Source organism: Coffea arabica, chromosome 11c, assembly GCF_036785885.1.
Source record: "Coffea arabica cultivar ET-39 chromosome 11c, Coffea Arabica ET-39 HiFi, whole genome shotgun sequence".
NCBI lineage: Eukaryota > Viridiplantae > Streptophyta > Magnoliopsida > Gentianales > Rubiaceae > Coffea > Coffea arabica.
This window is the reverse complement of record NC_092330.1, coordinates 40,509,471-40,522,742: the sequence shown is the minus strand read 5'-3', so window position 1 is coordinate 40,522,742 and position 13,272 is coordinate 40,509,471. Positions and strand designations below refer to the sequence as shown.

The window sequence follows — 13,272 nt, the reverse complement described above, 5'->3', positions numbered from 1 at the left end:
CAACACGAAGAAGCTGTCGGTGTGATGGTTGGAACTTAATTTGAGAAAATGAGCTTTCACACAAGTTTAAACACAGTCATTTTCCATCTTACTGGACACGAATGAGTTGCTGGTAAAAATCATTCAACAATAAGATGTGACATGAAAACAAGGGGTTCTAGAACGTCAAGATGTCAGGCATTAGAAATGGTTAATAATTTAATTTACTGACATTTTTTTTCCTAATTTGAAGTAAACTTGAGGGTTAGTTAGTTATTTTAATTGGCTTTTTGCTACAAACAATTTCGTTTTTACGGGTTGTAAGCCTACAGATACGAGTTGTTTACTCCATTTATAAGAAGCAAATCACAAATGTGTTTTCTCTGAGGTAACATTAGCTTAGGTTCCAACTGAACATGTTTCAGATTTCGTTTCAATGAATGTTGTCCAGAGATCATGTAAACCTAGTTTCAAGTTTAGATTCAGGAGCAAAAGGTTGTTAGCTTAAAGAGTAAGTGATGAAATAAAGTGTTGGATTTGTTAGAAGTTCGGTGCATCAATTCAAAGCAAGAGGCTTAAAACTCCTGCTGTGGGAAGATTAGTGGCTACGCACGACAGGGAAAAAAGATCAAGAAATGCTGTAAAGATGGTAGCTTGAATGGCTATTCTTGAATTTGATAAAGACTCCATAACCAAGTTCAGTTCTCATGTTCTAATCATGAATTCTGTTACCGCCGATTAGCAGTGGGTGGTCCAAGGATGGTAAGCAGTCTTTGTTGGCACAACGCTGGCACCATAATCTTTACATAACCTACCATTAATCAACTGCCTCTACTACACCACATTCTTTGTTGATGATAATAAATAGTGGTTAAGGATTTTCTGCATCAACCTCAAGGTTAAGCTTTCATAATCTTTGTTGTTCTCACATCTTAGTACAGAAGATGTCAGTAATTATTTCCCCCCTTTCTCTTGCTTTTCTTTTTTAGTGACAAAATTATCAGCAGTTAAAAATAGACTAAAATGGAGGGTTGACAGATCGTAGAATCTCAGATATGAACTCAGGAGACATTCTGAAAGCAAGAATCTACCATACTCTTTTTTTCAATATCTAGAAGCATATGTCAACGCATGATTGCCATTTTACGAAGCCCAAATTTATGCCATTCTATCATTAGCCTTCCCAACTGATCTAACTTGACAATCAATAGGGGAGCTGTAGCACTCACAGGAAAACTACATTTCTCCCTCCAAATTACCAACCCTTTACTCCAAGGGTGTCTGGAACTGCATACTTGTATATATAAGATCCAATTTGTCAATCAGTCCAAACAACACAAAATGGCCACATCTCCGTGGCTTTTCCTCTCAGCATCTTTTGCTGTTTTTCTAGCCTTAGCCAACGCACAAGCACCTGCAGCTTCTCCTTCTAATGTTCCAACCACTACACCTCCACCTTCTAACCCACCTGCAGCCACGACACAGCCACCTGTGACTTCGGCAGCTCCATCTAATCCTCCTACAACATCACCATCACCTAAACTGCCACCAGCCTCGAGCCCTGTCACACCACCACCTCAATCTCCCCCACCACAAACACCACCACCTCAATCCCCTCCACCACAGCCACCACAAAGTTCACCTGTCTCGAGTCCAACACAACCACCAGCATCGCCACCGCCAGCCCCCATTGTTTCACCGCCAGCATTGCCACCTGCAGTACCTCCACCGCAGGTACCTCCTCCTCCAGTCCAACCTCCACCAGCACCTGCACCAGTGATCGCAACACCAGCCCCAGCACCAGCAGTACCTGCGCCGGTTCCACCACCTAAGGCCCCACCAACCCCAGCCCCAGCTCCACCTATTAAACCACCAGCCCCAGCGCCAGAGTTAGTACCTTTGCCTGCGCCAGCTCGACACAAGCATAAAAGAAAGAGGAAGCACAGGAGGCATCATGCACCAGCACCAGCACCCACACCCCCAAGCCCTCCTGCACCACCTACGGTTGAAGGTTCAGCTGTAACCACACCAGCACCATCACCCACTCTTGACTTGGTAATGTGTCTGCCAACAAGTGCTAATGCAAAATGCCTACTTTGTGTATTAAGTTAATACACTGATTGAATGATTATCAATATTTCACAAGATAACACATATCTCTTCATTTGGTTTCAGAACGGAGCAGCATCATTTCTGCGGCTTCAAGGAAGATCAAGTATGTGGTCCGGCGTAGGATTAGCAATCACTGCTCTATTAGTTATCATCAACTAATTAGAAACTGTGTTGGAGAGGCATCATTGTGTAGCCATACATGAGAAGAAATTTAGAAGCAGGATATTCATGGTAAATAATTCAATGAACGGGACTGCAGAACCATGATTCCAGATATTCAAATTGATTTCATTTGTCAATCGATATGAAACAAATATGAAATGTAACTACGATACAGCCATAATGCATCTTGATTGTGGAATGAAACTTCCATTAACATCTATTTGCATTTGAATCTGAATCCATTTCCTCTCTGAAATCATACTCAACCACCAGTCCAAGATTGTCCACTAATTTGTGATGTTGGCGACAACCTGAACACTGAACAGTAGCAATATGAGTCAGGAAGCAAAGCAGCAAGGACGCAAATGAGAAAAATAGTCAAAATATAATATGCTTTGCTTTCTCATCAGTAACTAAATTATCCCGCAACAAGTGCCAGAGCTTCATCCCCACACCAGTTAAGAAACATGCTCTTGGTGGATAATCAAATTCCATGGCATGGTTCAAAAGGAGAAAATGGAAAGAGTAACAGAGATGGAGAGAATAGAACTAAAATCACTTTAGGTGCTTTATGATAAGAAAGAAGGACAGAATTGTTGGAATCAAAGTACAACCCATTGTTAGACATTGATCAAACCAAAAAAGGCAGCGAGAGACATGAAAAATTCATTATTGAACTTCCAAACTCTGATGCATCATATGATTAGTTCACTTTCTTCTCTTGCCAAAAGATAAAAAGGCAACAGAATGTTGTTCTGTCTTTTGACTATCTTAGTTTCTTACCTGAGTTTCTTTTTTTTTCCGTAAGTATTTTCTTTCCTGAGTTATAAACTAAAGTAGAACAATTAATGGCTTGCAATCAATGGCTGAACTGACCCAAAAAGGACATAGTCAAGAATCAATGTACAAATACCTGCACAAATACTGTTCCTCTTTCATAGGCTAATCTGTTTACTAACTTCTCTGATCTTGAACCACATAAATTACAAGTGAATTTCACCAATAAACTCCTTCTTGGAAGTTTAATATCAAAGGCTGCATCCTGCAAGCGAACATTTGCTAAGCAAAACCAAGTAGAAAAAGATGCACTTCAGAAATAGAAAACACTTCAGAAAAATTCAGAAAGCATAATTAATTCCTCAACCATATGTAAAGTAATGAGATACTCACACTTAAAAACAGCAGCAACAAGGTCAAATAGCAAGAACATATACCCGGTTTTGCATATTGATAGGAGAGAATTCTTATACAACACAATAAAGCGTGGAATATTATAGCTAGTAAACAATTCAGATAGCGCACAAATTTCCAAAAATGTGCACATATAAATGTATGAAACATGCTATTTGAAATCCACTAGTCCTGCTCCTCTTAACCACTGACATAATATCAACAGACATTATAAATAAATTCATTGCAGAAAGGTAACAACAAAAAAGTATTCAAATACCTGTGGAGAATGACTTGAATTTGAGGCTTCCCTTGATTCTGGGTATACACCAGCATTATCTCCCACTAAACAAGACAATACTGGCACGCCAAGAAACTGCTTTGATGTTATTTTTCTTTGGCAAACCCTCGACCTGCAAAACCCAATTAATTATGGAAGAAACTCTGCATTGGTGCCGCATTTATATGCATAGAAGCACAGAAAGATAAAATCTTTGCTTTAAAGGCGAGACTATCTTAACGCAAAAACTCAGTAGAAATATATTAGAAAGAATCCCAGTAAAAATTAGGCCAAATTAATGTAAAAAAAAAACAACAAAATAAGGAAAACATGTCTAGGTTCAAGAACATGCATAGGCATAAACATTGATTTTTTTTTTATGGGTTAGCAAGTTATAATAATTTTGAGCAAAGCAGGAAAATTTACCTTGAAGATTTTATAACGAAATTGGGTGGTGGTCTGGAGGAGGGTGGGAGAGAAAGAAAGGTAACGGGGAGATGGCGTTTATGGTTGGTGAATGCTGAGATATTCGGAGTGTTCAAGCCGACAGAAGCATCAAACCCCCATGTGGTTGAAGCCATTTTTTCTTTGGCAAGAGCATGACTGAATTACTGGATATTTAGTTAGTTAATTTTTCTTTATTCAGGGGTCTAATTAGAAAAATAGATAACATAGAGGATAATATGGCTAATAGTACATATTCGTAGCTAGAACGACGCCGGTGACTCCTTCTATACCACACGTTCTCCTCAGAATGGCAATGGAAGCGGAACCCGCGGGTACCCGCCCCACGGGAGTACAAATAGGGCGGGGCAGGGGCAAAATATTTACTCCCGCCTTAAAACGGGGCGGAGGATGGAGCAACATACACCCGCTCCATCCCTCGCATAAAAAAAAAAAAAATATATATATATATATATAAATATACAAAAGTAACAAAATTTCTAACTGTTCAAGGTATTTTTGGTTAGTATTTGAAAATTCTTCCCCTCTCCTGTTTGTTCTAAAAAATGTTTGGACATATGAGGAGAGTTTTGCTTTTCGTATAGGCTTGCTTCTGATTTTTTTTTGCTTCATATACTAGGCTTTTGTGTGCATAAATTTCTGAGTTGTTCAATCCTTTTAGATAGCCATGGATATAATTTATTATGGTAGGGGTCATCTTTAACTAATTAGTTCAGGAAACCTGTGAATGCTATTACTTAATGGGAAAAGCTCTATGTTGTTGTAAAGGTATGCTGTGGCTTTGGATATGAATCTCTGATATCTTATGTACTAATACTCGTTTTACGGCAATTAAATGGTTTAAGATTTTAGTATTATATAAAAAAAAAAGATAACCATGGATATATGTATAATGCTGAAATAACTTCAAATGATATATTTCGGTCAGGAGATATGCTGGTAACTGAAAAGTCAGATATATATAGAGAGGCAATCAAGTGCAACCTAATAAAAAATTCAATGAATTATTGTAAATGAACATTTTATGATAAGTTGATTTCTTTTCTTGCGGGGACCGCGGGGGAAACGGGACGGGGCGGGGGGCAATAGGCAGGGGATAGGGCGAGGGACGGGGGGAGTTATTTGACCCCGCCCCATTGCCATCCCTACGTTCCCCTCTTTCCAAAGCAAAAGTTTATAATGATTCGTCCTAAGTATTTTCCATTTAATGATTCGTGACCTTGGACCATTGGCTAGAGCAAGCTTGTAGCAGAATTTATGGAACAAAAAGGTTGGGCTTAATTTCCCTATTACACCCCTCAATTTGTCCCAAATCAAGAAGATCAATTAGAAGCTAAGCCCAATTTATTTCAGTTCCTAATAATCCAAAATTTGACCGAATTACAATTACAAGTTATAGTAAAAGCCTACAAATAGAGTGGTTCTAAACACTTGATATAACGAAGTACTAGAAATATTTGGAGGGTCTCACGCCTTTGTACTCTGGTAAGAGTTGCAGAAAATATTTTATTACCTTACAAGTTATGATTAGGGCTGCAAACGAACTGGTTCGCGAGCGGCTCGATGTCAGGATCCTATTTGCATAATCGAGGAATTTGGGAAAAAATCAAGCTCGGATGAGCTTGATGAGAAGAAATTGCAGAGGCGAGCGTGTGAAGAAGGAGAAAGAAAGAGAAGAGAGAGAGACAAAGAGACAGAGAGAGGAGAGGGACAAATGAAATTCAGTTAATATCTTTCTTACATGGATCCTTGGCCCAATCATATTTATACAAGTCGGATGAAACAACTTCTACGTAACTAATTCTGTTATGGAGCATGTGCTCCTACACCGACTCAACTAATTGGCTAAATGACATCGTCCCACTAAATGATTAGCTGAACGATACCGTGTTACTTATTCTTATATGCTACTTAGTTGCATCAAAACGTCATTGTCACAGTGTTAATTCCTGCTATCCTGACATTGCCTTCCCCAAAGAATAAGTTTTGTCCTCAAGACTGGAAATGAGGAAATTGGGATATGATGAAATCCTTATCTTCCCAAGATGCTTCTTCCGCTCCCAATTGGCACCATTTGATTAGAAGCTGAATGACTAGCTGTCCATTGCGCAAAATTACTCTCCTTTGCAAAACAGCTTCTGGTTGTATGGGATATTGGTCAGTATTGTCAAATTCAGACAAAGTCTTTGACACCTGTTGTGCTGGTCCAATCTTTTTCTTCAACAATGACACATGGAAGACAGGGTGGATTCTGGCTTCTACAGTCAATTTGAGGCGGTAGGCCACTGGTCGTACCTTAGCTTCTACTTGAAAAAGGCCATAGAACCTGACAGCTAATTTAAGGCATTTCTTGATGGCAATAGTCTGCTATCTGTAGGGCTGCAACTTGAGGAATACCAAATCACCTACTTCAAAAGATTGTTCTGTGCGATGCTGATTAGCAAAGAACTTCATCCTCTGTTGAGCCTTAGCCAAGTGGTCTCGAATGCTGCTGGAAATTCTGATCCTCTCTTGAAGAAGTTGGGCTGCTGCAGGAACTATTGTGCCTAAGTAATGGCCAAGTGGGAGGGACACAGGTTTATAGCCGTACAATACCTCAAATGGAGTCAACTGCAGGCTGGAGTGGTAAGAAGAATTATACCACCACTCTGCCTTTGCCAGCCATTTACTCCAAAGCTTTGGAAATTTCCCAATCATACATTTGAGATAAGCCTCAACACACTGATTCAGCCTCTCAGTTTGGCATTCAGACTAAGGATGATAAGCTGAACTGTAATGCAGACCAGTTCCTAATAATTTGAACAACTCCTTCCAAAAGGTGCTGGTGAAGATCCTGTCTCTATCAGTGACAAGGGACTCAGGTAAACCATGCAGTTTAAAGATGTTGTCTAGGAAAAGTTGAGCCACTTGTTTGGCAGTAAATGGATGAGCCAAGGCTATAAAATGTCCAACCTTCGTGAGTCTATCAATAATCACCAGTATGGTATCATAGCCCCGAGAGTTTGGCAAACTTTCAATAAAATCCATGGTCAGATGTGTCTATGCCATTCGAGGAACAGGTAATGGTTACAGTAGACCAGGAGCATGTACATGTTCTGCCTTATACCTTTGGCAGGTGTCACAGGACTGTATGAATTGAATAACATCTTACTTCATGGTAGGCCAATAGAATAGGGATTTGATTCTTTGCCAACACCCCCTTTGGCCTAAGTGCCCTTCCAAGGCAGAAGAGTGCAAGGCTTGTATGATCTTGTCCCTGAGGCCAGAAGATGATCCCACATAAATCCTACCATCATATTTTAGTAGATCATTATTACACTCATACTTGGGCTGAGATGTGGGGTCTAACAATATCTGAGCAATAATATCCCTGCAATGCTCATCTGATGAATAGCTATCCTGGAGTTCCTGCATCCAATTTGGCTTTACTGTCGACAATGCTAGACATGATCCTGTAGCAGCAGGATCATCCTGTCTTCCCTCATATAATCTGGACAAAGCATCTACCACCTTATTCTCCACCCCTTTCTTATACTGAATCTCATAGTCTAGGTCTAGCAACTTAGTGAGCCACTTGTGCTGTAGTGTAGTTGTGAGCCTCTGATCCAACAGATATTTTAAAGACTGGTGATCAGTCTTGATAACAAAATGGTATCCCACTAAATAGTGCCTCCACTTGGTTACTGCCATAACCAAAGCCAACAATTCCTTTTCATAGGCTGACAGTCCCATACTCTTTGAAGACAAGGCCTTGCTCAGATAGGCTATGGGATGTCCTTCCTGCATCAGTACAGCTCCAATCCCACCTCCACTTGCATCTGTTTCAACAGTGAAAGGCTTCTGGAAATCTGGTAGCCTTAAGACAAGAGCAGTGCACATTATGTTTTTCAAAGTTAAGAAAGCCTCATGGGCACTTGCATTCCATGTAAAGCTGTCCTTTTTGAATAGTTCAATCAGGGGCTTGCAAATAATCCCATAATATTTGATAAACCTCCTGTAATAGCCTGTAAATCTCAGGAATCCCCTCAGCTCCTTCATTGTCCTTGGGATTGGCCATTTCATAATACTCGTCTAACCTATACTGGGATTAATTTGAATCTTTTCATAATTGTTTTCACATAAAAACAGATTACTTGTAGTCATTTATTCTTTCATTTTGTCTAACTTGTACTGTGATTAATTTGAATGTTGTCACAATTATTTTTCATTTTTTTTTTGCATTTTTTTTTGCCATGACCAGTTATAAAGACATTAATGTTGTCACAAAACATAATGTCGAATTTCAATTTGGGTTTCAAAAACATCACTAGACTTACTACATTGCTAATAACTCCTATCATTAACCCGCTTACAATGTTTTGGGATTCAAAAGGAAAACACATGACAAGATAAATCCTTAGGACTAATAGTAGCTCTTTGTCCAATGATTCAACTATATGTGACACTGTAGAATATTCAGACCAACGTGTAGGATGTTGTGTTATCAAGTGCTCCATTGAAGCATCACCTTGATAGCTACCATTACCATCGTAGCTGTGAGCTGTCTTCACTACCATCTTCATCCTCACAAGTAGCATCTCCATAATTTCAGTTATCTGATGAATCGCCACAGCAATTCCCATTGCCTGATGAATCGTTACTAGAAAAGTAGTCAACAGCAACAAGCTTCTTGTAACAATTTACAGCATATAACCTTCCCTTCTAAAATTGAATATTACTAACAGGTACAAACTAGGGGTGCAAACGAGCCGAGCCGAGTCGAGTTTTGGCCTTATCGAGTCGAGCCTTAACTTAATTTCATCGAACTCGAACTCGAGCTTGAGCTCGACGAACTGGTAATTTTCAAGCTCGAGCTCGAAAAAAATAAAAAATAATTATTTTATTTTTAAAAAAATTAATAAAATAATATTTTTTCTTAATAAATAATAAAATATTAAGGATATTTATGTAATTTTACTATTAAAAATAAAAATAAAAAAAATAAATATATATATACTCAAGCTCGCGAGCTAACGAGTTTAATGTTTTGAACTCGAGCTCGAGCTCGATTCTGGCTCGAGCTCGACTCGAGCTCGATATTGATCGAGCTCGAGTCGAGCTCGAATCGAGCCGCTCGCGAGCGGCTCGATTTGTTTGCACCCCTAGTACAAACTGCTAGGATTGTTCTTCTAACCTTATGAATCCAACCATGGGTGTTATTCCATGGATTGCAACAACAATATAATAATTGAATGCAAATAAGGATTACAGGATAAGACTACCTTATGAATCAAGTTTTCAAGTCAAACTAAACCCTTATTCTCCTCATCCAGATCATTGTCAGGGATTTCTCATCAATCGAATTCTCCTCATTCTTCTTATCATAAGGAGGATCAAAACGAGGGATTTTCATTACAGAAGGAAGCTGTATGGTCTTCCCAGGAAAGGGATTAATCAATGTGATGGCTAAATCTTTTTCAGCAAAAACCCAACAGTCGTAAGAGCAACCACAACACTTTTTGTTGAACGAAATTGGTAACAGACAATAATATACCTTACTATCCTCAAAAACACTCCATAAATTATGATGTTGTTCACTTCCATTCGCCGGGATCAACAACATAGGAGGCTATTGGTGGCATGATTTCTATTAATTCCTAGTGATGATGCATATGAACCAAAGCTCGAGTTCGGAAGAAGTTTTGAGTACATGTTAATAAGTTATAGAAGAAAATAAAGTGAAAAAGAACTTTTTATAACAATATGTTCATGAAGATAGTAAAAATACGCATATCAAATGGTATTTCTAATTATATATGATAACGCATTCTGATACTAGTGAATAAGCTAACAAAAAAACAAAAAAATTACTAAAACTGGTTGATTTGCATGACAGAAAATAAGTAATATTAAATAAATAAAAGAGGTAGAACTATTTAAAGAAATCTAAAAACTTTTTGAAAGTTTGGTTCTCGTATGTTTTAAAATAGAAAATAACTAGAATCAGCTAAAACTGCTCTCGAGTAGATTATAAATTTTATTTTTTAGCTATTAAATAAATAGTAAATATTATACACATTAACGGTGTATATACTATTATGGTTGGATATACGACACATATATGCAAAATTTGAGTTTCAAATTCAAATTCGAATTATGTGTCATACATCTAATGGTGAAAGTGTATACACTGTCAGTGTATAGAAGATTAATCCTTAAATAAAATATAAACTGTAACTACAAAAGCAAACAAGAAATCTGAAAAAAGGGATTATCCAAGATCAAAATTCATAATCACAAGAAATACTTCTCACTACTAGTATAGTTTACTTTTTTTTAAGTAATATACACACACATGTCTGTGCGTGCAATTTGACTATTTGGGCTCTATAATAAGCACACCAGGCCTTAGAATGAATGAAGCCCGGCCTAGCGGAAGTTAGAATAAACACACGTGCTGTCACATCGAACTTTGCTCTAACGGTCGTCAAACATTTGTCCCAAAAATTTTTGAATTTCAATGGAAACTCAATCCGCCTCTGTAATCCCATTCCGATTGAAATAAGAAGTATCAATCTAGAAACTTCCCATCAGGTGCGTGTAAATATACGGTGTAAAATTGTTCCTTTTCATACCATTTTAGCTTTTTCTTTGGGTTGTTTTTCATTTCCTGTCGAGATTCGGTTTATGCATTTCTTCGTCTGAATTGTTTTCTTTTACTAGATTTTCGCTGCATTAGAGGATTCTTTGCCTATATTATTTGGTCCTTTGTTGGTTTCTTTTCTTCTACCAAAATTTGGATTTTCTAGTCTAGGGATAAAAGGCGAGAGCTTTGTGTAATGGTTTGAGAGAATTTAGTTAATTACGGCGAGTAGTTTGTCAACAGATCCTGGAGGAGGAGAAGGTAAAAGTTGGGCAGAGCTGCAAAGGGATGTTCTTGGTATGATTTTGAATGAGTTAATACTCCCTGATTTCATCCGATTTAGCGTTATTTGCAAGTCATGGCTTTTTGTTGCACTTGGTCACAAGCATAAGCGGATGGAAACCATCAACCAGCAGGTCCCAATGTTAATGATCCCTCAAGAAGGAAGGAAAAAACACTGAAATTTGTATAGTTTGTGTGAAAATAAGGTTTACGGTTATGTACAAAAAAAAAAACTTGAGGATAATGAATGGAAGTGATTCTGGTGACAATTATTATGATATGATATGTTCTAGTTGTCCTTATACATTGGATATTGATGCAATTTTGGTCCTCAATGTGGAGACACTAATAAAAATGGGGCACTAATAGAAGGGAAATTTTTTATAGAAAGCTTCTATTTTCAGCACAATTTTTGCAGACCTAACAATTAAGCATTTGAGCTAAAATCATCTTTCACTTTCCCCTGTTGTTTATCCATGATAATGCTAAAAATTCCTGCAGCCATATTTCTAGAAGAATACCAACAAAAAGAAAAAAAAATTGATTGTTAACTTTAAAATGACAAAAGATATTAAAAGGTTCATTTGTAGGCACTTATAGTGTTCAAGGATGACACAAAACAGATTAACGATAGACCCTAGAATTTTTTACCTGACTGCTTCCTTATTTTGTGAGCATTCATGGCATCAAAATTTTCAAATCTATGACAACACTTCTTGTGATTGCAGAAAACCTTGTAGTTCTTGTGTTTTTCTTTCTGATGTTTGATCATGGCTTGATGGTTCCCACAGCTGCGTTCGCATATGTTGCACAGCCCATCGATATCAAAGAAGCCGCCATGTTCTTCGTATGTAATATGCTTACCCTTCTTAGTCATTCTTCCTTTTTTCCCCATCTCTGGACAAACAGATTAGATGACATTAACGAGTTTGAAGACAATTTTAGAACTATTGAAACAGCAAGTCTAAAGTTAATTGAAACGAGCAAAGCTACAGTTAATAACAAGACTTGGGCAATCCAAACTTTAAGAGCACACCAGAAAGAATTGATGTCTAGCAAGCTAAAGAAATTTTCTTTCCAAGGACAAATCAAAGACTGTAATAGAGGTCATTTAGTATTTGCATTGAATTTCTTTTTCTTTTTCTTTTTTGAAGCATCCAGATAACTTAAAAACACATAGAGAAAATTAAATCTTTTTGCCTTTCTTTTATTTGTTTCCTGTTTTCTGATTTTTCCTAGGGTTGCAAAGTCATGAACCAGAGAATTAAGAAATTAAAACCTATAGGCAGAAAAGATCAAACTAAAAGACAAAGAACATATTCCAACTTGTAAGAAAACAATAATCAGAACTGATAAATCAAACAAAAAATGAAAAAAGAATAAAGAAATTACAACCTGGATGCCTCTTGATTTCGATAGGTGAAATCCAATCTTTATATGATTACTTCCCCTTAATTCTTCCCTCTGTTTTTCCATAACAAAAAAGAGAAATAAATCAAATTACATATGAGAGAGTTCAACCAGAATCCTTTATAAGTAAATGTTAGGATTCAAATACGGAATAAACAACTATTGAAATATCAAGTGTATAACAATTTAATGAGAAACAAGCAACAAGTATGAAAGATAAACAATACATAATATTTAACATGGTTCAACTCTACCATTGAGTCTACGTCTACGGAGAGAAATCTCGTTCTTTATTATGAGAGAAAAACCCTATACAAGAATACAATTTGAATTCAAATTCAACTCTTGTATACTATCTCTCATCTTCCTAGAACCCTCTCTCACCACCCCATGTATAAGGCTACATGTCGCTTCTTGTATGCCCTTGTGTGTCTCTCGTATAGTATGCCAACCCAACTATTTATAGAGAACATTTTTTGGCTAAAAATACCAAATAATAATAGAAAAGCAATTCTAACTCCTACACTTGTAGGAAATAACTTCTAATCCTAAAATAAATAAAATATTCCTTAGCTAATATTTCAAATAACTAAAATCAATTAGAAAACTAATTACTTTCACACAAAATAAGAAATCTGTCTAAAAGAAATTAAGCCAATTTCCTAATAAATTTTCACCTTGGCGAAAATTTCTTTTAACAATCATTTGCCTTCAACTATCAAATAATATGGTACCGAACTACATACTCGAATCAATACAGTATTGATATCAAATTGATTCAATCGGCAAA

General features: G+C 37.2%; 3 protein-coding genes across 4 annotated transcripts; 1 reads left to right on the top strand and 2 right to left on the bottom strand.

Moving 5' to 3' along the window:
- Nucleotides 1-985: 985 nt before the first annotated feature.
- On the top strand, nucleotides 986-2,485 carry LOC140016932 (uncharacterized). The gene is made up of 2 exons (XM_072071211.1): nucleotides 986-2,034; nucleotides 2,155-2,485. Exons 1-2 carry the CDS (start codon nucleotides 1,321-1,323, stop codon nucleotides 2,248-2,250), a joined length of 810 nt encoding a protein of 269 aa, XP_071927312.1. The 5' UTR covers nucleotides 986-1,320; the 3' UTR covers nucleotides 2,251-2,485.
- Nucleotides 2,346-4,516, bottom strand: LOC113717327 (uncharacterized). 2 transcript variants are annotated; one of them, XM_027242125.2, is made up of 4 exons: nucleotides 4,130-4,516; nucleotides 3,704-3,836; nucleotides 3,167-3,295; nucleotides 2,346-2,564 (listed from the first exon to the last, which is right to left on the bottom strand). In XM_027242125.2, exons 1-4 carry the CDS (start codon nucleotides 4,282-4,284, stop codon nucleotides 2,541-2,543), a joined length of 441 nt encoding a protein of 146 aa, XP_027097926.2. In that variant the 5' UTR covers nucleotides 4,285-4,516; the 3' UTR covers nucleotides 2,346-2,540. The 2 variants fall into 2 exon arrangements, with proteins under 2 accessions (XP_027097926.2, XP_027097925.2); XM_027242124.2 differs by having other exon boundaries at nucleotides 2,346-2,571; nucleotides 4,130-4,514.
- Nucleotides 4,517-6,160: 1,644 nt separating this feature from the next.
- LOC140016587 (uncharacterized) lies at nucleotides 6,161-6,865 on the bottom strand. Its single transcript, XM_072070153.1, has 2 exons — nucleotides 6,574-6,865; nucleotides 6,161-6,471 (listed from the first exon to the last, which is right to left on the bottom strand). The coding sequence occupies exons 1-2, from the start codon at nucleotides 6,863-6,865 to the stop codon at nucleotides 6,161-6,163; spliced, it is 603 nt and encodes a 200-aa protein (XP_071926254.1).
- Between the last annotated feature and the right edge of the window lie 6,407 nt (nucleotides 6,866-13,272).